At 41.2% G+C, this 23919-nt stretch overlaps 1 protein-coding gene across 5 annotated transcripts in view; it reads left to right on the plus strand.

The window, feature by feature from the left end:
• Positions 1-23919, plus strand: part of arnt2 (aryl-hydrocarbon receptor nuclear translocator 2) — a 158541-nt gene that overhangs the window by 121906 nt on the left and 12716 nt on the right. For all 5 annotated transcript variants that reach the window (XM_049602843.1, XM_049602871.1, XM_049602861.1 and 2 more), the window contains 4 exons: positions 7911-8062; positions 19314-19389; positions 22935-23058; positions 23209-23311. In XM_049602843.1, the coding sequence (XP_049458800.1) occupies positions 7911-8062; positions 19314-19389; positions 22935-23058; positions 23209-23311 (455 nt within the window). The remainder of the gene's footprint in view (positions 1-7910; positions 8063-19313; positions 19390-22934; positions 23059-23208; positions 23312-23919) is intronic.

Raw genomic sequence — 23919 nt, forward strand, 5'->3', positions numbered from 1 at the left:
GTCATCTACAGCCAGGATGTACTCAGAGTATAGATGACACTAGTGCGCGTGCATCAAAGTCATGGCGTGATGGCGAGCCAAGACGAGAGTCCTACGTCGAGTTTTTTTTGGGGGGGGGGGGGGGAGTTATTAAAAAGTTACTTTTCTCAGTAACGCATTACTTTTTGGTTTAAGTAACTGAGTCACTAACTGAGTTACTTTTTAATGAAGTAACTACTAACAGTAACTAGTTACCCAAACCATTTACTACATCATGAGCAGTGTTGTGCTAGTTACTAGTAGACTAATTGTGTCCCTGTGAAGGAGGCTAATGCCAAGCTGACTGAAAACGATCAAAGCTGAGTTTAAATTACGTTTTGACAGTTTTTTATACTTACGTGCTGGCGACAGTCATGGCCAGACGTATTATGTTTTTGGGTTGTCCGTCAGTCCATCTGTACATTCATCCATCCAATCTTTGTGAACACTATTTCTCAAGAACACCTCAAGGGACTTTATTCAAATTTGGCACAAATGTCCACTTGGACTCAACGATGAACTAATTAGTTTTTGGTGGTCATAGGTCAAAGGTCAAGTCTAGGTGACCACATCTGTCTCATTCTTGGATGTGATATCTCAAGAATACCTTGAGGGGCTTTCTTTAGATTGGTACAAACATTCACTTGGTCTCAACAATGAACTGATTAGATTTCGGTTGTCAAAGGTCAAGGTCACTGTGACCTTGCATCTGTCTCATTCTTGTTAACACGATAATCTCAAGAACACCTTAAGGGACTTTCCTTAAACTTGACACAAACGTCGACTTGGACTAAAAAATTAAGTGATTATATTTTGTGGTCAAAGGTCAAGGTCAGTGTGACCTCACAAAACATATATATATATCATAAACATATGATTATATAGATCTTCTGTGCTGTTGGGGGACAATGTGTGTGATGTTTCCATGTTTTCACAGACATGGATGTAAACTGTAAGAGAAACTTGTGCAGAGGCATACAGCTGTGAAAATTATAGTTTTTAGTTGAGTTAGGGGTTGTAAAATCAATTTCTAAATGTCATATTTAAGCCATGTCTTTTAACTGACCAAACAGCAGTTGCAATAGCTGTAAAAAGCAAAACCCACATTAATTGATACAGTTTTGCACCAGCTCGTTTTAAGTGCCTTAAACTGATGTCCCCATTACATTACTATTGTAGCAGTAAAATAACATTAATTCTAAGGTGCGTGTTTCCCTATATCCTTATGCTGAAATAGGATCAAAAGTTTTCCCTGGGGAGGCATGCCCTTTGAACCTTTTTCACCCCTGATAAGTTTGCAACCATGTTATTCAGTGTTCTGAGCTGAAATTATTGATATGGTATACACAAAAGTTAAACAAGGTTCAACCTCCTGGTACAGAAGTGATGCTGCTAAATGATTTCACCAGAGAAGACTCACCTCACTGTTTGCCCCTGTCAGACTATAAAAACACAGTCTATTTCTGAACATACAACCAAGCTTTATTTTGGCCTGTCATCATATTTGCACATCTAAAAATGAATGGCCTACTGACATTCCCTGTATAACTTTCTCATTGAAAATTTTAAAAAGATAAGATAAACAGAAGATTTAATAAATGATTCATCAATGCCAGAGCTTAGCAAATCTGGGTATCTTAGCAAGTTTTTAGGTGGATATCCATACTAAGAGGAACACTGGCAAGTACTCTCTTTTCAGAAGCAGAGATTACACTGGGGCATTAAAAAAAGCAAACTGGGAGTCAAAAAACACAGGAAACTCTGAGAAACCTAAGATAATGGCTCTAGAAACAACCTTTCACACTTTACTAATAAACACACCACACATACAAGACCACTGTAGTTATAAAAAGACGTCCCTTTGACTTTGATATTGTTTGGTGTAAATTAGAAAACTTTGAAGCACATTCTCACATCATATTTTCATTCTCACTGTACTTCTGGATTTGAGAGTGAAGGCTGGCATGATGAGTGAAGTAGACACACACACACACGCACACACACACACACACACAGACACACACACACACACACACACACACACACACACTGTTAGAACCATGTATATATGTGATCTGCATACATATGTGTGTATATATATATGTCACTATATAATGACAAAAACTCTGTGTGTGGGTTTTTCTCCTCACTGACTTGGTCAATCCATGTGAAATTTGGCACAGTGGTAGAATGTAATGGGAGGATGCTAATGAAGCAAGATTACATTAATTGGCCAAAGAGATGCCTCTCCTCATGAGGAACAAATTTGCCTCAAAATTTGCCTAGATTTTCTGCCATTTTGAATTTTTTGAAAATCACTTAAAATTTATCTCTTCCTAGGAAGTTTGACTGATCTGCATGAAACTCGGTGAACATAATCTAGGGACCAATATCTAAAGTTCCCTCTTGGCAAAAGTTGGAAAACTTACTAAAACTGAACTTCTATAAGGCAATGAATATTGCGGAGGGCGTGGCTCATCACATAAAGGTGTATAACATCCCAAGGGTTTCACCGATCACCACGCAACTTTGTAGGCATATGACCACACATAATCTGAGGGAACCTCTCCATTATTGACCCGAGCAAACAAAATGGGGGCGCTAGAGAGCTAATTTCATATCTAGGCCTTATCACCGTATCGATTTTTACTAAACTTGGTAGATATGTAGAACAGGATGCCTTAAGGTGACTGGAGAAATTTAACTCTAATTGGCAACTGGGTGCCGCTATAACAACAGAAAAATGCCTAAAAATGGCTAAAATCCGACCGATCACTGTGGCTCCCCCGGTGGCCGAATGTTGGTTGTTGTTTTCTTTTCTAATTTTTGGTATGACTAAGTCATGGTATGGTATGCTGCTGCAACAAGGGCTAGCCGCACCTTTCCCATGTGAACTACCAGTGCGCCCCACTTTTAAGTCAATACAACATATAAACATTTTAACTATCTGCCTTTCAGCATGCTACCTCAACTACTAATGTACAGTTTTAGCCCACTAAGTATCCCACTATTGCCAATGGTACTACTGTACTTTCAATAAAGCAATCGTACTATCAAATTCACAGAAACTCTCAGTTCAGTTGAATTTAATCTGCAACCTGTATCCCAAACACACACCATGTGAAACTATACGTGGGCAACTGTGCACTCAATGGGTATGGACTAGTATATGGACTAGTATTTTTGTTTTTGTTTGTTTGTTTTGTTTTACCTTACCCAGTTAATTTGATCTGTGTATCAGGTTTAATTTATCTGATTGACTGGGTCATGAGATCTGGTTTTCAGGTGAATTTGATTTAGTTACCTAGTTAATTTGATCTTACCCGGTTAATTCATTCTGGTTTTCAGATTTATTTGATTTGGTTAACGGGTTTATTTAAATTTTACCTGGCTTATTTGATCAGGTTATCTGGTTTATTTGATCTTATCTGGTTAATCTAATCTGGTTTTCGGATTTATTTGATCAGGTTATTAGGTTTATTGGATTTACCCATTTTATGTGGTTATTGGGTATATTTGATCTGGTTATCTGGTTCATTAGACCAGGAGTCTTTTCCAGAAAGCATTTTTTTCTCTCTTTTATTTCTAAAAGAAAGAATGCCAGGAGGTTTTTAAATAGAACATTTTAAATTTTGAGTTTTTTCAATTTTGGGCCTACACATCATTTTATGCAGGGAAACTATGGTGTTTTTCAACCCGGATCCAATTTTCCATATTGTTATGCCTAAAACACTAATGGAAGGAACTGTTTTTGAAACTGTCCCAGTAGTGAGCGAGACCACTGCAGCCGCAGTGGCAAAACAAGCTGTAATTTAATCCCCATGGGCAACAGTGCACTGTCAGTCGACGTCCATCAAAAGTGCTTATCTCTGGCTGGCACTAACAGGCTAAGACTGCCGTTGTGAGTGCCTGACAACACTATGAAAAAGACCCCACAGAGAAACTAAATATTTTCCTAGCATCTCGGTGATTTGGCCTGTTTGCCAGCGTGTGTAACTAAGTCTTGTTCAAAGAGAAGTCTCCTTCTGAAATCTTGCAGACTTTTCCACTTTGTCAGAAGCAGCTAAATATTTAAACCATGGCATTAAAAATCTTTCAAGTTACACTAGGTTCCCCCTGTAATGCTATCAGACACTTCCAACCTTCCAACAACAATCTGAACATGTCAGTTGCAAAAACAAGCACCCTCAGTCAGGACTGCCCCTGACCAAATTGGGGCCCTAAGTGAAATTTTATTTGGAGTCACTTTTTACCATTTTACCACTCCTTTTCATCACAGGTGAATGCATAGGGCGTTAACAAGACATTCAATAAATGTTGATCAGGGCCACTGGGAAAAAAAAATTCTCTAGTCTAGACAGAGACTGCAGACAGAGATTCCTATCTAATGAGTAGCAGCTTAGGTGTTTGTGCCACAAAGTTTTATTTCAACAACATGCCCACCTTCAAGTGAAGCACGAGCTTCCTCGTGTTTTGCCTTTTTTTTCCCTCTTGCTCCCTCCTGACTCGTGATGTCTTTTGGACAACATGTCAACAACTCTTCACCTGCTGCAGCTCTGCAAGTGCCTGCCGGCACACCCCTCTGATTGGTCAGATGTCGAGTGCTGTCAATCATTGCAGCGATGCATGCGCGGTCAGATTACAGGTCTCTTCTCTCCTTCCTCGAGCTGATTCTACGCGCGCCTCACGGTAGCACAAATGCGTCCACTCACGCAAAATGTGGCCCCTCCATGGAAGATGAGGCCCTACGCACAGCGCGTATTCTGCTTTTAGGGAGGGGCGGCCCTGCCCTCAGTAGATGCAAATTGACAGTGCGCAACCACCTGCAGCGACCACACTGCAGCCCGCCACGCCACCATGACCGCAGTGTGCTCTCTCTCTCTGTCTCTCTCTGAATGCAAAGTACAGCACAAGACAAAACAAGAAAAAACAAAGGTAGTTAAAGGCAATGCATACATAGGGCTAGATAGTAGGGGTGGGGGTAATAATCAATAATTATATGCGTTGTGATGTGGACGTGGATGATTTGACATCAATTCATAAATGTCAGTAATCGATTATTAGGAGGTGGAACTTAACCACAAGGGTGCAGCAATCAGCAGTAACAAACGAGACAAGCTGACCAACACCAGCTGCAGCATTACCAACTTAAAACACCTCTGTGGTGATGAAAATAATTCTCTTCTCAGTCTGCTGGTTTTACCTCAAAAACCATTTGCTCTTTCTGCTCAGCATCTTGGCTTTCTCAGGAGCAAATCATAGAGTTTAATAATAACTAGATATGAAACACCAAAATGGTGCCTATTCCTTCCAATGGAGTTTCTCTCCTGCTGCATAAGCCAAAAAAGGTTTTCTAGCTTTTGGATTTACTTTCGCAGTATGCAGCCTACTGTGCAGTAGTATTTTTCCTTCTTGCCCCACCCAGGAGTTCCTGCTAAGCTCATAGACATAACATTGTGATGATGTCACAGATTTATATATCTTTTTTTCTTATTTTCTCAGCTTGAGGAAAATTTTACATAAATAAAACCACCATAGCTCAAAAATTCAGAACAGAAGGATTTTTAATTGACATTGTTTGCAGTTCGAGGTGTCCTGTCAACAGTTTTACAGATGTCTCTTTTGCAATAGTGGTCTATGCAGAAAATGCTTTCAAGTCCACAGGGGATTTTTTTTAACTGTAATACTGCAAGTGGCCACCGGGAAAAAGCGCCTGGAGCGAATGAAGAGAGGCTGCTTGCCGTTCCACTGCTGGCATAATGCAAATAACAACACAGCTAAGCTGCGGAGGACAATGCCTTCTTCTCACATTATACTTATTCGCACAGCAGTCTGTACGGTGCTTTTAGATTTATTCATTCAATAATGCAGTTAACTTTTTAAAATAAAAAGCCTGCAGAGCATTTCTTATCCAACAAAACATAAATTACATACTACCACAATGTAAGCAAGTAAATTCATCTGTTAGTTTTATTATGGATCACAACAAATCCAGTATAGGCTACTATGTTAAAGAAAAAGAGAGAAAATAAATCATGTGTTGAAGTCAACCATTTTGATGCATGGTGATGCATCAATAATCATGTTATCATCCAATCATTGCCATCTGAATTGTAATCAAATCGAACTGTAAGATGTATGATGATTCCCACCTCTAGACGGGAATATAGACAAAACAGGACAAAACAAAAAGACATACAATAAACAAGCAAAAGACAGTCAGTAGTATTCTTGCTGTTACTGATATGCAAACCGGTTGTTTTGTTTGAATTATTGTTAAAATTATTACTTTTATGCATATACAAAATAATGAATATGATAATAATAATAATATTAATGTTATTATTGGCTGACTTTACACTCCAATTCCATCACTACAGCTCAGTGTAACATGAGACTCCTGTGTGATAAGAAATGGAAATAAAAATGAAAGGTTATCTCTTATTAGAAAAATAATTCAAAATGATTATTATAAATACAGCCTTTTGGTCAGATAGACCTAATCAGTTCTTAACTACCTTTCCACTCCTTATGTTGGTAGCAGGAAGAGTCTGGCATTACTTGAAGTGCCGGACAAGTGTTTTATGTGACATACTCAGAGTAGTTTCATCATCATCCAACTAAACAGCAAAAAATACTCACTCTGTACTAATTTCATATGTAATAATAATTACATGTATTTTAAGTCTTTGCCCACGCTTAATATCTTCTGTTATAAGATTTCAGGCTATTTCAGGCTATTGTTTACATTTCACACCAATGACTTTCTGCTGTCCAGGTCATGGTAAGTCCATTACCATGACCTGGATGACTGAGAATCTTCACTGACAAGTTATCCAGATGACCATGGTTGGGGTTAGTGAAGCCAGATAACTAAACGATATCCTGGGTAAATTTAACTGGCTCCGTAGTACAGGCCCCTGGTCATCTGGTTATTTTGATCTGGTTATCTGGTTTATTTAAAGTGTTCATCAGGTTTATTTGATCGGGTCATCTGGTTTATTTAATCTGGTCATCTGGTTATTTTATCCGGTCATCAGGTTTATTAGGTATGGTTATCTGCTTTATATAAGTTTGGTCATCAGGTTTATTTGATGTGGTTATATGGTTTATTTGATCTGATTATCCGGTTTATTTAATCTGGTTATGTGGTTTATTTGATCTGGTTATTGGGTATATTTGACCTGGTTTGCTGTTACTTAGTCAGAGAGATCCCAGTATCTTACCTATTTTTCAGCAACAGCATAATTTAACGGTGTTGCTCATTACTGAAGTTAACTAGAGGAACAGTTTCCTTTCCTCTCCCTCCTCCCTCTCCCTGTCTGCTCTGTGGTAGCTGCCCTCTGTGTGGACTGAAAAGTTCTCCATATCTGTCATCAGCTGCTCTAGCCCTCCTCAGCAGTTTATTTTGTAGTAGTCACACCGGGAAAGAGTGCAGTGCTTTCACTACAGCGGAGGAAGTTCAGGACTACAGTATTGGTACCAGCTGCCTGTCGCACAGAGTGCAGCTTAACTCAAATCCCAGAAATCAGGGTCATTAAAAAGGATCTTCAAACAGCTGCTAATTCCACTCTTTGAGAGTCTTTCTCCACCAAGATGAAAGTGGTTTTGTTGTAAAATTGAAATGGAATAAAAGAGTTCCCCTCTGTTCTTGCCTCATCATGCCTAATTGAATGTTTCACTCTCTGCATGGAACTCTTCACTCTAAGGGGACCACATTGGAAATTGTTTACTAAAATTTTGAAGAAAATATTAAGGGTATGAAGGAAAATATATAAAGATTTTGTCATAGTAGTTTCAATCTCTGTTTCTCTTTCACCTTCAGACCCAACTGTGTAATTAAGACCTATCAAAAACTGTAATATTAATCAGTGGTTTTTCTTTCTTTGCAGGTGGTGAAATTGAAGGGTCAGGTTCTGTCTGTGATGTATCGTTTCCGAATGAAGAACAGGGAGTGGATGCTAATCCGAACCAGTAGCTTCACCTTCCAGAATCCATACTCTGATGAGATAGAGTACATCATCTGCACCAACACCAATGTCAAGTACGTTCCTAATTCTTGTCTATTTTGATATAAGCATGGCCCGTCTACTCTTTGAAATCTAATCATAGAATAGAATAGAATAGAAAGCCTTTATTGTCATTGTACAGGAACAATAAGATGCTACATATTACATATTACTGTCTCTCTGCACAATGGATGACAACTATGAATTTATTAGGGACCTCGGCTGAAGGCGGAGGTTTCTGGTACGTTTATTCTTTATTCTTTCTCTTGCCGTCTCCTAAAACCCAAATTTGACCCCCTAAACATGCTCAAAAACTCACCAAAATTGGCACGCATGTCAGGACTGGCGAAAAATTTGATAAAATGACAAAATAAACCCCCACAGTGCCAAAATGGACTCTCTAGCGCCACCAAGGCACACTAAAATGGCTGCTGCGGCCCATACCCAGCCAACATTTGTATGTAGGTAGTAAATAGGCTAACAAAATGGGCCCTATATGGGATTGTCCATGGGTTCCATAATGGCCCCATTCCAGTTGCCCACATGGTTGGATCTCTCAAGTGGGCCCCACATAGGTTATGCTAGGGCTACCTGGGTACCAAGTGGGTATGGGCCCAAAATTGGCATCTTATCTGGGCCCTTATTGGGTAAACCCACTCATGTGTGCAACTGGCATGGGGCCAGTGTGGAACCTGTGGACAATCCCACATAGGGCCCATTTTCACGTCCATTTACGACCCACATGGATCCCACATACAAATTTTGGCTGGGTAGGAATGTCGTAGAAAGATCAAGCCAAAACCGGCGTGTTCGTGTCATCGAGACCTACAAATCACGCCCTGACACCCCTGACCCAAACCCAACAGGAAGTGAGCTATTTGCCCTTTAAAAGTAAGATTTTGCCTCAAAATGCTCTTTTTTCAAAAATTATCTTCTCTTAGACTGTTTATCGTATCAGCTTCAAACACGCACACATGCCAGGCCAACTCCTGCTGAACAGATCCTCTATATAACTTTGTCATTACTTAAATGCTTTGGATTTTATGGCCTCTTCAAGGTGACGTGCCACAAAACCTCCTGACGATCTTCACGCCACCTAGACATACTAAAATGGCCACTGCTGCCCGTAGGAATGTCGTAGAAAGATCAAACCAAAACTGGCTTGTTCGTCTCATCAAGACCTACAAATCACAATAAATTCCAAGATAGTGTTAAACTACTAGTGCAATGTACACTATCAAAAAAAAAACAAAAAATACCTGTCATATTAATCTGAACAGCACAGATACAAATCAAGTAGACACTAATATGTGGTAGTGTTGTCACGGTACCAAAATTGGGATCCACGGTACGATACCAGTGAAAGTATCACGGTTCTGAGTAGTATCATGATACCACAGCGAAAATGAGGCAGATGTGCCTTTTGTCATTTATAAAAAGATAAATCACTTTTCTATAATACATCAATGATATTTCAATGGAATAAATTGCTTACTGGGCTCTAGTTTCCCGGCGCAGCGCAGGGTGGCGAATCCCGCGCAGAGCTACTTTCGAGCAGCGCATCCTGAGGCGCGCTCAGTTTGGTAGTTTGGCAGACCGAGGTGTGCTGAGATGGGTGTGGCGGCGCAGCAGGGGGAGGTGTCGACAGATCCAGCTTGACAGTTTCGTGCCAAAAGGCTTCGCCGAAGGTGCGCTAAAAGCTCACCAGCTGAAACCAGGTCTACTGTCAGCGCAGGCGGAGCGCAGCCAGTGTAAGCCGAAGTTTGGCTGACTGGTGGACAGTGCACACACGTCACCAAAACCTCACAGGCAGGTTTCCAGAATATCAGGCACATTAACAATGCAATAAATACCCAAAAAAACACTATTCAATGCAACTATCTGCAATCAGCACATAAATGTATCTCTATATCAACTGTCCTGTCACATCTGATGTCAGATCAAAGGGGATTGGCACTGTTTGGCACATTTGGCACGCATAATGGAAACCCAACCTGATTTGATTAACACAGCTGCAAACTTATGAGTTCACATCCCTCTCAGCCAACCACAAACAGCCACAGCATCAGATAGGGAGCATATATTCAGCATCTGTCATCTTAGAAAAGTCAAAAGAAAAGAAACAGAGTGAGACTGCGAGAGAGAAAGAGAGAGCGCGCGCGCACGAGAGAAACGCAACATCAATTTACAGATGTGGTGACCTCCTCCCAGGCTACCTTTGCATCATCAGCCCGTGGAGGTCTGCTCGCATTTCCGTATATTCGGACACTGCAAGCTTGGACCTCCCGGACCAAAACGTCAGTTTCCTCCTGGGAGAAGTTTGGCTGTCTGATGCTGCTGCTCTCTTCTGCTATGACGAATTGAGTAAACTCTCATTACGCCTTCGCACAGCACATTTAAGGGCGAGAAGAGGGGCTCATTTGATTGGTGTGATGTGTGTAAAACCCACTCCACGCCTTCTCTCCTCCCTCTTTGTGACTTGCGCAGGTAGGAGGGATGGAGGTGGGAAAGAGGAGTAGCTGCGCCAGGCGCACAGTGTGCCAAACTTGCAAAATCCGCCTGGCCACACCCAGTTGACGAAGCGCAGGTGTGCTGTGCCTCCGCCGCGCCCGGTCTGCGAAACTAGAGCCCATTGATTTATTCATACTTCAAAAAATGGCATCAGTAAGTGATTAACATAGGGGGGAATCAAAATAAAATAAATAAATAATATAAAAATCAACCAGTCCCTTAAGTGCGGTGAGGTTTGTGGACCGTTACCTGCCACAAAGAGAGAAATGTGAACGGCTCGTTTCTCCTCTGACACATCACATACCTGTGTGCCGCCACGGCTCGGCTGTTCAGGTACTTTTGGGCAGTCATGACACCAAGAAGAGGAAATTATTGGACCTGGAGCCAGGCTTCTCAGTCGCCGGTAAGCCATTATCTTGCTTCACGGAGCACCACGGCCGCTGTATTTGACAGGAATACATTCCTGTCTGTGTCTGTGACCCTGTTCAACCCACAACTGGCAGGATTCGCCTTTCGTTTCTGCTGCTGGTTGAAATCTGTACTTGCACAGTGTGCTCCTGCATTATTTCTTTTGCTCGCACAAAACTATTTTTAGTTGCAGTGCGCGCACCGTAGAGCTCTGTGGAAAACAAATCACTGCAACATATATAAACAAATCTAACCTACAAGTAAAAATAAATTAATAATAACTTTCACTGCTTAAAGATACTCAATAGCTCAGCTAATACCCGAAATGTCACTGGATGCAAACCACTGCAGCGGCATAACGAGTGCCAGGTGGCCAGCGCGCGCCGTTATTGGATGGCGCATGGACACTCACCCTCTTGCGATTGGACTTTGAACTTATCCCACAGTAGTGCTACCTGAGGTACTCCAACATGGTATCATATGTAGCCTACCGTCATGATTTAGTACCGCGGTCTACCGTTGGTACCAGTATACCGTGCAACACTACTATGTAGCAATCATCATATCATTCCAGCAGACAGCGTGAAAGCACAGACACGGCTGCGGAAATTTCTGATCCGTGAATTACGTTGGTATTGGAACCCAATACCGATACTGGATCGGATCGGCCCCATCCCTATCTTAAAGGTGACGTGCCACAAAACCTCCTGAATGTCTTCACGCCACCTAGACACACTGAAATGGCCCACCGCTTATTGTATCGGCTTCAAACTCGCACACATCACAGGCCAACCCCTGTTGAACAGATCTTCTGAATAAATTTGTCATTACTCGAACAGTTTGGATTTTATGGGCTCTTAAAGGGATATTTCAATCTGTCTCCTATCGTCCTAAATTTGTTTCAAGTGACTAGTGACATAAAAATAATAGTTAGCATGTTAGCCGTTAGCCTAGATACAGCCGGGGCACATAGTAGCGTCAGACCTGTTAAAACGTAAGTGAATGGGCATACTTCAAGTGCAAAGTTAGTCCACTAAACAAGCTTTTTTTCCACAAAGACCGCCTCATGTTGTTAGGATAAATGTCAGAGACTATATGGAAAACGACATGTAAACGTATTGTCTTACCTTACCGGTGTGGTGCCATGTTTGTTTACCATTTAGCTCTGCTTTCCAAAGCGCAGCCCAAATATCGCGAGAAAAAGCGGCGATCTCATATTGTGCCTGAAATCTCGCAAGAACAAGTAGCAACAGCTGGAAGGCAGAACCGGACAGTAGCCTGAAAAGTTCATTCATTTATTTTATGAAAGATTTATAGAATAATGGCTGACTTTTTGACAGACTTCGACTTTGTGGAAGAGGAATTTGATTTTGCAGAGTTTGATGGCCGCCCTTATTTATTTGAGCCAGAATACACTGACGAAGAGCTTTGTGAAATTGAAGAATGGAGGAGGAGAGAGAGAGAGGCACAACAGGTAGAGGACGAGAGGGGAGGAATGGCTGTTGCAAGGCTGCGTAGCTCTGGAAATTGGTGGTGTACCTGTGAATGCTGTGCCCCAGTGCCCACAGAAGAGGAATGCCTCTGTTGCAAGGAATGGGACCAGTTGCAGCCTTATTTTCAAGGTCTGGATGTGACCGAGGACGAGACACCTCCACCTGGAGTAGTATCCAGCTGGGCTTTATCTAGAGCTCGCGAGATATATTTCGGCTGCGCTTTGGAAAGCAGAGCTAAATGGTAAACAGACATGGCACCACACTGGTAAGGTAAGACAACACGTTTACATGTCGTTTTCTATATGTTCTCTGACATTTATCCTAACAATATGAGGCGGTCTTTGTGGAAAAAAAGCTTGTTTAGTGGACAAACTGCACTTGAAGGTTGCCCATTCACTTATGTTTTAACAAACATAAAAACTATATGTCGTTCGGGACGAGTGTATCTCTCTGCTAGTATGCTCAGATTGATGACTGGACCCACGGTTTGGGAATTCAAGGGAGGAGTATGACACATTTTAAAGCCATCTCAATCTGCCCGCTCTCACAGCTTGTCTCTCCCTCTCAGTGATGGACTCAGGATATTTGAGGGGCAGGGGCGAAAAGTCAAAAAGGGTACCTACTGCATGACATGGGGCCCCATTGGTGTGCAAAAAAACAAAATTTGACCCCCTAAACATGCTCAAAAACTCACCAAAATTGGCACGCATGTCAGGACTGGCAAAAAAATTGATAAAATGAAAAAATTAACCCCAAAAGTGACAAAATGGGCTCTCTGGTGCCACCTAGACACACAAAAATGGCCACTGCGGCCCGTAGAAATGTCGTAGAAATTTTAAACCAAAACTGGCTTGTTTGTCTCATCAAGACCTACAAATCACGCCCTGACACCCCTGACCTAAATCCAACAGGAACTGAGCAAGTGCCTCTGAAAGTAACATGAGCAAATGTTGAGAAATTGTCAGCTGTGAGCTAGAGTGGAGAGGGGTCTACATGAGCTGGAGGCCGAAATGGCGGGAGTCCGAGGTCCCACCCAACACTGTTTGCAGCTTTAATTTATAATTGACATTGGCTTGTCTGGCAGAAGACAGTCTTTATAAGTGATATTGTTTTGACAGTTTATGAGATTCTTGCATTGCAGTGGAATGCAGAGGTGTTTGGCAGCAGGGGGTAGTGGTGTCACTGTTGCATATATTGAATGAATGATGTGACAGCCTCTGCTTAATCTGCATGTGTTGGTGCTGTATTACCACACCTACTCATGTCATCTCCCAAAGGAGCTGACTGCAGTGTCCAGCTCTGGAGTAACTGGGCCCAGTGCTCCATAGGATACAAAAGCCCCAGCATCTAGTGTGGCTCCCTCTTTCAGCACCTGAAAGCTTAGCTTTCATTTGTTAACAAATTACACTACACACACACATCCACATTAACACTACTTGAGTAACTCTGAGATGGGAAAGTCTGGGTTACGGGTTTCAGAACAGGTGATTTCAATCGGTTCAATCAACACAGAGTTTGTTCACTCTGAGTTAAGCGCGTGCACCACGACTTTAAAAAGCCGTCATCAGTGGAGCCCCAATACCACGATTCACCATGGTAACAAGCTACAAGAAAAGGTCTGCATTTTTTTACTTCTCTGGAGTTGGACATTTTAATGCGCTCATACAGCGAATTTGAAGCTGTTTTCAGGAAGAAGAGTAACACGGCTGCAGCAGTGAAGGAACGGGAGTCGGCGTGGGAGAAAATTACTGCTCGAGTCAATGCGTAGCCTAAGTTTAAATTTCATCTTCTAACCGCTTCATCCTCTTGAGGGTCGCGGGGGGGCTGGAGCCTATCCCAGCTACATCGGGCGAGAGGCAGGGTACACCCTGGACAGGTCGCCAGACTATCGCAGGGCTGACACATAGAGACAAACAACCATTCACGCTCACATTCACACCTACGGACAATTTAGAGTTACCAATTAACCTAGTCCCCAATCTGCATGTCTTTGGACTGTGGGAGGAAGCCGGAGTGCCCGGAGAGAACCCACGCTGACACGGGGAGAACATGCAAACTCCGCACAGAAGGGCTCCCACGCCCGGGATCGAACCGGCAACCCTCTTGCTGTGAGGCTAACCACCACACCACCGTGCCGCCCAAGTTTAAATTTATTTTATACATTTATGCAATCACAATAATGTTAGGCTACAGATACAAACAGGTGGAATGGTGTTAAAGCTAAAATTTAGTTTACTTAGATGCAATCCCACCTAATTATTTTTCAAGTGAAAATGTACTTGAAACAAATGAAAATGGTCTAAAAACAAGTTACTTTTAGGTATGATTTGTTTTGACTAGAAATAAGACAAATATTCTTGGGATGATTTTGAGTTTTTGTAGTGTGATGCAGTCTGACATTTTGAGAGTCAGTCTACCTGCACATTAATGCTGTGAATGGACTTCATATTCACATAGTCTCCTTCATTTTGTGAAGGAGCAATGATGGGAATGTGGGTTCCATCAATGCACCCTATCACACCAGGAAATCCTAAAAGAAATTAAAATGACTAATCCCAATCTGAGGTTGCAGCACCATGTCATTAACTGAATATGATTTATAATCATAAATTTTAACTGGTTTCTACATCGTTCACCTACAATCCTGTGGAACACCTCCTTGATGACCCTCACAGGTTTATGTTCAGGGAACACAACAAAAGAGTTTAATAGACGTTTCAGAGCTAGGGACACTTTTCTCACGGCTCTGCAGACAGTGGCCTTCTGCATCTCTGATATTATACAGAAAACTCTCGTTTGTAAAAAAAACAAAGAGCAACACAAAGAATCTGGGTAGATGAAAGTGCACGTCCACGGTTGGTGACGTTGGTTATGTCACGACGGATGAGGTTATGGATATAAATGATGGACTGTGATGTGAAACGGTACCGTTCAAAAAGAAAATGTTCTGGAAATGATAATATGTCAATTCTGGCCCTGTGAATAATCTCCCGACGAATGCGTAACTCCCTCCTCAGTAACACTGCCTCTTTGTCCACAGGGTCCTCCAAGAACGAACATGCCATGGTCGAAAAAAGTAGATTTAGAACTAGAACACACTTTAGGATACGACTTTACCTTGAGGACAGATGATCAAACTCGCTGAAACCCGCGCAACACTAAACGAATGAATGAATGAATCACACTGCGTGTGCGGCGTAAGAGGGAGGAGACAGCTAGAAACTCGAGGTTCATTGAAGAAAACCTGCTCCCAACCAGGTTAGGTTCACAGAGTCAGTTGCCATAGTAACTGACACCGAGCTTCAGTTACCTCTCTTTCTGAAATAGGCTGGAGTTACTCCACTTTCTCTGGTTTAAGTTACCTCCCTTTCTGAAATAGAAAACCCAGAGTTTCCCTCAGTTCAGGGTTAACAGACTCAGAGTTTTCACAAAACCTGCTTTGTGAAATGAACCCCTGATGTCACTGACTTAACAGTCTATACCACATTAAACAACTTGACAGTTTGGGAGCTGGTCAGTTTTGTACTCATTTGCGTTGAGTGATCTAGTTATTAAATTTGTAGATTTATTTGAAATTATGCATTTGTAGTTCTTTGCTATTTGGTAGCACATTTTGACTTGGCTTGTTTGTGTGTTTGTTTTTGTTTTTAGGTTGGGAATAATTTCTTTTTGGTATGTTTTAGGTAAGGTGGTAAATAGAGACATTTAAATGTGGACTATGCTGTGATCATCTTTGCCTGACTATAGCATGGATGTATAAAGAAAACTGGACACAGCGTTTGGGTTCGTAACTATGGAAGTTGCTCAGTGGCACACGAAGCCAAAAAAGTTAAACAACTAACGTTACCTTGATGATCAGCACTGCTTCTGCACTGTGTGTTCCATAAAGCAGGCACACTAGATACTTCTGCCGGACAGGCCAGCTACTTCCAGTTTAAAATGATGCAATCATTTGGCTCTTCTTTCCAAATGTTATCAGACCAAACGGATCAAATCCTGATAGTGAAACAAGACATTTTGATGCTCAAAAAAATGTATCCACTGATGCACAGATGTCTCTTTGACAATGCAAGTCTATGGGAAAAGGCTTTTTGGGCCACAGGGCATCATGGGACAGTGTAATTACACTTTTTGGCTATTACAAACAATTGGTACACTTCCTGCGGACTTTGGACTGCAGCTGTTTTCCTTCATGTCAGGTTTTGAGATTTGGTGCGTAGGATGGTTAGTGCCCATGCAGAAAGTTTGCCTCAGAGTGCCTTTGGTGCACTGTGGTTTCTTTTTTCCCTTGTTAACTGGAGCACTTGTCAACATGAACTCAGAGGCTTACAGACTCGCACTGTTGTACTGCAAGTAGTCTGATTTTTTGTCAGGCTGCCCTCGTGTCCATCTAGTAACAATCCATGTTCTTTTCCTCCTGCATATGTATATTCTCCGCTATCATCATACCCGGGCCAACCAGGTATTTTAACAACAGAAGGACGAAACAAATTTCCACTAATCTGTAGGGCTGTAGTCAACCAAAGAAAATCTTGGTCGACTTAAGTCGCACATAATCTTCAACTAATCGATTAGTCGTGGGGGGAAAAAATCTGCATGTTATTTTTACTTCTGCGGTGGTGTGTCTGTGTCACTCTGCAGTTACACCACCAAAACACTAGTCGGCGGTAGAGGACTGTGTTAAGTGTTGTAAAGTTTAGTTCAAATCAAACTTTATTTAATAGTTAATTCAAAACACACATTAAATATGGCTTAATAGGGACAATTTCAAACACAAGTACACAAATTGGCTTCACTATAAATCGCAGAACTGACAGACAAACACTTGTCTTTATCTGGACATATTTCCCCCACCAATACAACATGCTAACGTTATTAGCACAAGTCTATGGCGTTTTACATTGTATAAATTAGCCTAGCGCCTAGCGATCTTTTCCTCTTCTCATATAAAGCCAGGGACAACAGTAACATGTAAGAAAGGTAACGACACTCCATGTGGCTCCATTACAACTCACAACAATCACCGACAAAACAACTGTCTTATACTAAACACGTTTTCCAAGCAAATACAACATGCTAACGTTATTAGCGCCAGCCTATGGCATTTCACATGGTATACATTAGCCTAGCAACGAGCGGAGATTTCCTTTGCTCATATGAAGCCAGGATAAATCTCGAAATATAAATCCCTGAAGGATAGATCACACACATGACTTAAAATGCTATTTTAGTGAAGGCTTTACTGTCTTCACAATTTATAGTTTCTTATCTGTGAAATACAAGTACATACAAGCTTCTTTCCACTGAGGGAAATGGTGTTGGTACACAGAAGCTGACAGGAGGGCTGCGTCATAGGCTGCGTTACCGCCACGCTGATCGTGAGGGTGGGCGAGTCCAACTTTCTGTCAACAAAGGGGGTGTTTTGAAAACACCCCCATTTTCACAGGTAACTTGGCATGTCCCCCTGCTGCAGGAAATAATGGATTTATCCTGGAAAGCTGTTGATGTAGCACTTTTCTCCTTATGAAAGTAACACGGCGATTATTCGACTAATGAGAATTTGGTCGGACGAGAGCATAGCAACCAAATAATCGACTAGTCAACCAGGAGACTACAGCCCTACTAATTTGGCACAAACATCCACTTGGACTTATAGATAAACTGATTAGATTTTGGTGGTTAGTGTGAACTCACAAAAGGGTTTGGCCATAACTTAAGAATTTCTACGTTAATTCGGACAAAATTTCACAAAAATGTCTAATAGGATAAAATGATGAAGTGATGACATTATATATCCAAAAGGTCAATGGTCAACTTCACTATGACATTATATCAGTTTACATAAAACTCTGGCCTCTATTCACGTCATATCTCAGGAACAGGAGGGGAAACATTTGGTCAGATATTTAGTTAGTAACTAATCTAAGGAGTTCACTTTGAAACTGTACTGATTGTATAGATCTTCTGTGTTGTTAGGGTGAAAATGTGTGTGAAGCATCCGTGTTTTCACAGACATGGATGTAAACTGTAAAAGAAACTTGACTGGTGCATGGAGGCATATACAGCTACAGGGTAGTAATTCTATATATTTCGGCAGCTCCTCCTCAAAAAGTGAGTGATACATAGTGACCACACATTGAACACAGCTCTTGTTTCTATCTGTCTGTCATTCATTTTATATGTCGTTCAGCTGCAGTCTTGACTGATAATATTTATAATCATCAATTTCTTGATGAGCTCTTTATGACACTGGAGAAAATAAATACATCAGATTCAATGTAGTGCTGTCTGTCTTCATCCCAGTTAGATTTCCCCATGTGGGCCCATGTAGTGCTGATGATGATGCAGGATGATCATGTTATCTGTCAGGCCATGTCATCTTGTGCTCTTGGTTTGTTTGTAAGAAGTCAGCAGAAGCACAGGAACGACTGGACCAAAACCAAAAGGCAACAATGTCTCTTTTATGTCTTGTTCTGGACTAAATGACCTGACATGCAGGTCTGAAACTTATGCTGCATAAAATCATCTAAAAAGTGGCTGATAGATACTGCTGTCTTTGCTTGTCTGTAGGATTTTTTACCCAGTATGAATGTGGGACTTACATCTGATTCTACACAAATGTGCACGATGTTCTGCTGCCTGTAGTTACCCTCTGTCTTCCCTGACTTCTTGTAGGTTTATTGTGGTGTCAGTGGGTTCAGTGTCTCTGCTCCAACAACACAACACTTATCATCTGCCTAGATTAAATGTAGTATTAAATTAAATGAAAATGTTTTTATATTGAATTTAAAATGAAGGTAGCTTCAATTCAGTACCACACTTAATGTGTCAGTGTGAGGTGCTGATGGTGTACATGGTGGTTTGTATTTTGCAGGCAGCTGCAGCAGCAGCAGCAAGCAGAGCTGGAGGTTCACCAGAGAGATGGACTGACTGCCTACGATCTTTCCCAGGTAATCCTATGCTTTACAGTCACTTCATGTTCCCACTTAACTGGTTAGAAAGATGCCTCCAGACTCTGTAATTTTAGTCTAAATAATTGGACATGATTACTAGATAATTTACAAATTTTGAATTACCATGTACAGTTTGTTTTACAAGAGACCTGGCCAAGGTTAGTCTTGCCACCAGACAATGAGAGATCTCTGCCTTCTGATAGTCTGGGGACACTCCTTTCTAAAGTGTGTTTAACACACCGGTGTTGTGTCCCTACTGGTTTCCAATTTAACTGGTTTCCTTACCAAACAGCTGCAGATGTGCTTTGCCTCCATCAGCAGATTCGTCACAAATTCACAAACATACACAACATATTACTGGCAATCTTAAAGTCGCAGCCCACATCTACCACAGCGAATATGCTTCTGTAAGTGAGCACCACGTACCAGCGACATTAAAAAAAGAAAGGAAAGAAAATATGATATACACAAATTTGCGTCAAGCTGGACTCGATTTCACGTCAACAAAAGACAATATAACACAAACCACACGTCTACCTGTGTGAGCCACAGAGCGCACGGCTTTCCTCAGGTATTAGTAAATTACGTCAGCATCCGGGTAACATTTTGATTTGGGCTGACCTGAGACAACTGGTTACCCTCGGCTTGCCTTGAAAGTACCCACACATATTTATCAATGTTTCTTGTTCTTTTTCCACGAGTCTACAAACATATTCAGTGCCACATTACAGTCTGTACAACACTGCACACTATGACAAAGCCTGTCATGTTTAAAAAGTGACGATCTAACTCGCTCACTGCGTACCTGTACCTGTAGAGAGCGTGACGTCACGTCTCTCGGACCATGGCGACATTTCTTTTAGTGTGCGTCCATAATTGTGAGTTTGTTCTTAGAGCTCATATATCTCCATCAGAGCTAGCTGCCAGGTTGTCATAGAGTGTAATACTATTATTATTGTGTCATGATAGTTAACGCTTATACAATTCTGTTTGCTTTTTTAAAATTTTGGCCGACTTTTTTTTTTTTACTCGGTCACGGAAGTCATTTAAAATGCAGCGAAGCATAATACTTACATTAAAACATAGGCTACGGATGTAACACTCAAATTAGATTTTAAAAAGTGCAAGTACACAAAAAACTACTCAATTACAGTGACGTGAGTAAATGTAAGTTCTTGCTTCACCTCTGTAATGATCCAGTGGCTATAAGTGCTTGGTTTTTATTTACATATTATTAATCGTATTTTGAAAGCATTTTCCGAGTTAGATCGTCACTTTTTAAACATGACAGACTTAATCATAGTGTGCAGTGTTGTGCAGACTGTAATGTGGCACTGAATATGTTTGTAGACTCGTGGAAAAAGAACAAGAAACATTATATGTCTGGGTACTTTCAAGGCAAGCCGAGGGTAACCAATTGTCTCAGGTCAGCTCAAATCAAAATGTTACCTGGATGCTGACGTAATTTACTAATACCTGAGGAAAGGTATCGAGTCCAGCTTGATGCAAATTTGTGTATATTATATTTTCTTGCCTTTCTTTTTTAATGTCGCTGGTACGTAGTGCTCACTGACAGAAGCATATTTGCTGTGTTAGATGTGGGCTGCGACTTTAAAATCGGCAGTAATATGTTGTGTATGTTTGTGAATTTGTGACGAATCTGCTGATGGAGGCGCAGCACACCTGCAGCTGTTCGGTAAAGAAACCAGTTAAATTGGAAACCAGCAGGGACACAACACTGGTGTGTTAAACACACTTTAGAAAGGAGTGTCCCCAGACTATCAGAAGGCGGAGAACTTTGCCAGCGTTTTCTGCGAGCACGGTTGAGCCATTTTGTACCGCTACACGTGTTTCTAGTGGGACTATGTTTACAAGCACAAGAGTTCAGCGAGCCACCGAAGGACCGCCCTGCAGATTTACTATTGGTTCTGCAATGTAGGGAGTTTTTTTAAACTCTGAAACTGTATCCGTCCATCTAAACACAAAATCAGGGAGAAAGTCATCAGTCTTTAGTTAAGCAAAGCGTCTAAAGACTGACTTGTGAGTCTAGGCCAAGGTAGCAGCCAATCAAAACACATTGAAATGCAACAAATACAACATAGAATACAAAAATCCACTATAAAACAGCAACAACTACTCAAACATAATGACCTCTCAAGAAGAACAAGCACGTATCCATCCAAGCATGCATGGTGCTTATGGTGCATTGTAGGAAAATGTAGTTTTCCCCAGATCTGTTAAAACCCAAGGTTCATAAAAAAGCAACCACTTGGAGGAGTGTTGCTGGTAACTATCAGAGCTGACACATAGAAGGGTGCAGGGGTAAGCTGGACGTTTGTCCAATATTGCTTTATAGATAAAAATATACCAGTGCTGTTGTCTGCGAATGGTCAGTGACATCCAACCCACCAAATCATAAAGAATGCAGTGATGAGGAAGGGACTTTGAATTTGTAATAAAACGTAGAGAATTGAGGAGGTTGCATGCATATACAGTTTGTCACTGTAATCACTCCAGACACAAAAGTAGCTTCCACAAGTTTTTTCGTAGCACTGAAAATAAAACAAGAATTATTTCTAAAATAAAAGCCAGTCTTCACTTAAAGGTTCCTGTCTAGAGTAGCAATATTAATTGCAATATTAAATGAAAGCTTGTCATCTATCCATATACACAAGAACTTGTATGAGGGCACTATATGTCAATGGAGGTGAAAATGCTAAACTCATCAAGCAACTGAGAGCAAGCTTTTGAGAAGACCATGAACGTTGTTTTCTAGGCATTTAAAATCTCAGCAGAACACTTTGTAATGACTAAAATGCCGTCAGAAGCTCTTGCACTGCGGGGCAGTAGCATGCGTGCAAATGTCAACACATCTGAATATAAATGTATTTTTGCTTGAATAGTTTTACCCAAATCATAATTAAAAAAAAAAAAAAGGCTCCAAGATGGAACCCTGATGGACACCCTTAGTTATCTCAAGAAATTCGTGACCGCCCGCATAAATATACTGAGTATGAGCTACAAAATAATTTTGGAACTGGTGTACAGCCTGAATCAAATGCCTTACAAAGATCCATAACACACAGAAAACAACTTTTTGCATTATCTTATAGGATGATTTGCAGTTTATTAGCATAACACATTAATATCCTCTTATATGAACACTAGTGCAGGGCCAGTATTCATCCAGTACCTCAAAGTAGAAGGTCCTAACTGGCAAAAAAATCTCAGCTGCAAAAACCTGGAACTGTCCTTTGATAACAGCTATAAAAAAGTTTGACAGAGCAGAGAGCACTCTCTAACTGATGATGGATTCATCAGAGATTAAGGAGTACAGAACACCCTTTCCTTTGTAATTTTTATTTGGCTACGTGGCTAAAAGGCTGACCTTGCTTATTCGTGTAAAAAATATTTGGATGGAATCCTTGCTTGTGTACTTGTGGCTATGCAGACTGTTTGTGAATTTTGTGGCCTAGGTCTGTCATCCCTAACTTTAACCCTTATGCCCTCTTACCCTTCTGCACATTCACCACCACCCTCAGGTGCCTGTGGCCAGTGTCAGCAGTGGAGTCCATGAGGCAGGGAAGAACATCGACAAGACAGAAGTCCTGTTCTCCCAGGAGAGAGACCCACGCTTTGCTGAGATGTATACTGGCATCTCTGGCTGTAGGTCATGCACATTAAAACACACAAACAACAACATAAACCTCACAGGTGTCCTGAAAGCTTCTGGTTTAGCTTCATGTTTATTTTGATCACCTGCTTTCTCTCTTCTCCATTATTTTCATAATGCTGAGCTGATATGTGTGTTTGTAGCGGGAGATAAGAAGATGATGGTTCCCTCCTCTACAGCTGGAGGACAGCAGCTCTACTCACAGAGCTCTCCTTTCCAGCAGGGACACTCTGGCAAAAGTTTCAGGTACATGTCAGAGGTGTTAACGCATAGTTGGGTTGGGCTGCTGGAGAAATTTTAAACCGTTTTGATATCAATCCAAATACCAGACCTGACCAGACCAGTATACTGAATTTTACCCAGGTGTTGCTGCTCCGAAGTGGAACATGACACCATGTCCAAACAGCAAACAAGCATCAGACTATGGTATTGCATCACATAACGTCTGAGCTTTGTGTTTACACCTTGTAAACAAGCCACAGAGCTATCAGCTGTGCTCTTGAGATTAGATTAGAGACATAACCACTTAAAAGGTGGGTGAGTAGCCTACTTGCTGTCATCCTACTTTTTAATGGTACTTTTAAAAGAGAAAACACATGTTTTATGTTGTGATATTTACTGGAAATGACAATACAGGCAACAGTGAGTAGCCTAGTCTGTTATTAGCAAGGGTTATTTAGCTCACCAGACACATTAAGCTCCTTGTTGATGTCCCTCCAGCCAGCCACTGCTTTGTTTAGGTTTTTGTTGTGAAATAAGAAGGTATCATGTAGATATATTTCTCATTTAAACTTTATGAAATATCAATTCTTCTTCCAATACAGAACTTTCAAAGCAAGCAACAGATAGAAACA

Source organism: Epinephelus fuscoguttatus, linkage group LG2 (assembly GCF_011397635.1).
Source record: "Epinephelus fuscoguttatus linkage group LG2, E.fuscoguttatus.final_Chr_v1".
NCBI lineage: Eukaryota > Metazoa > Chordata > Actinopteri > Perciformes > Serranidae > Epinephelus > Epinephelus fuscoguttatus.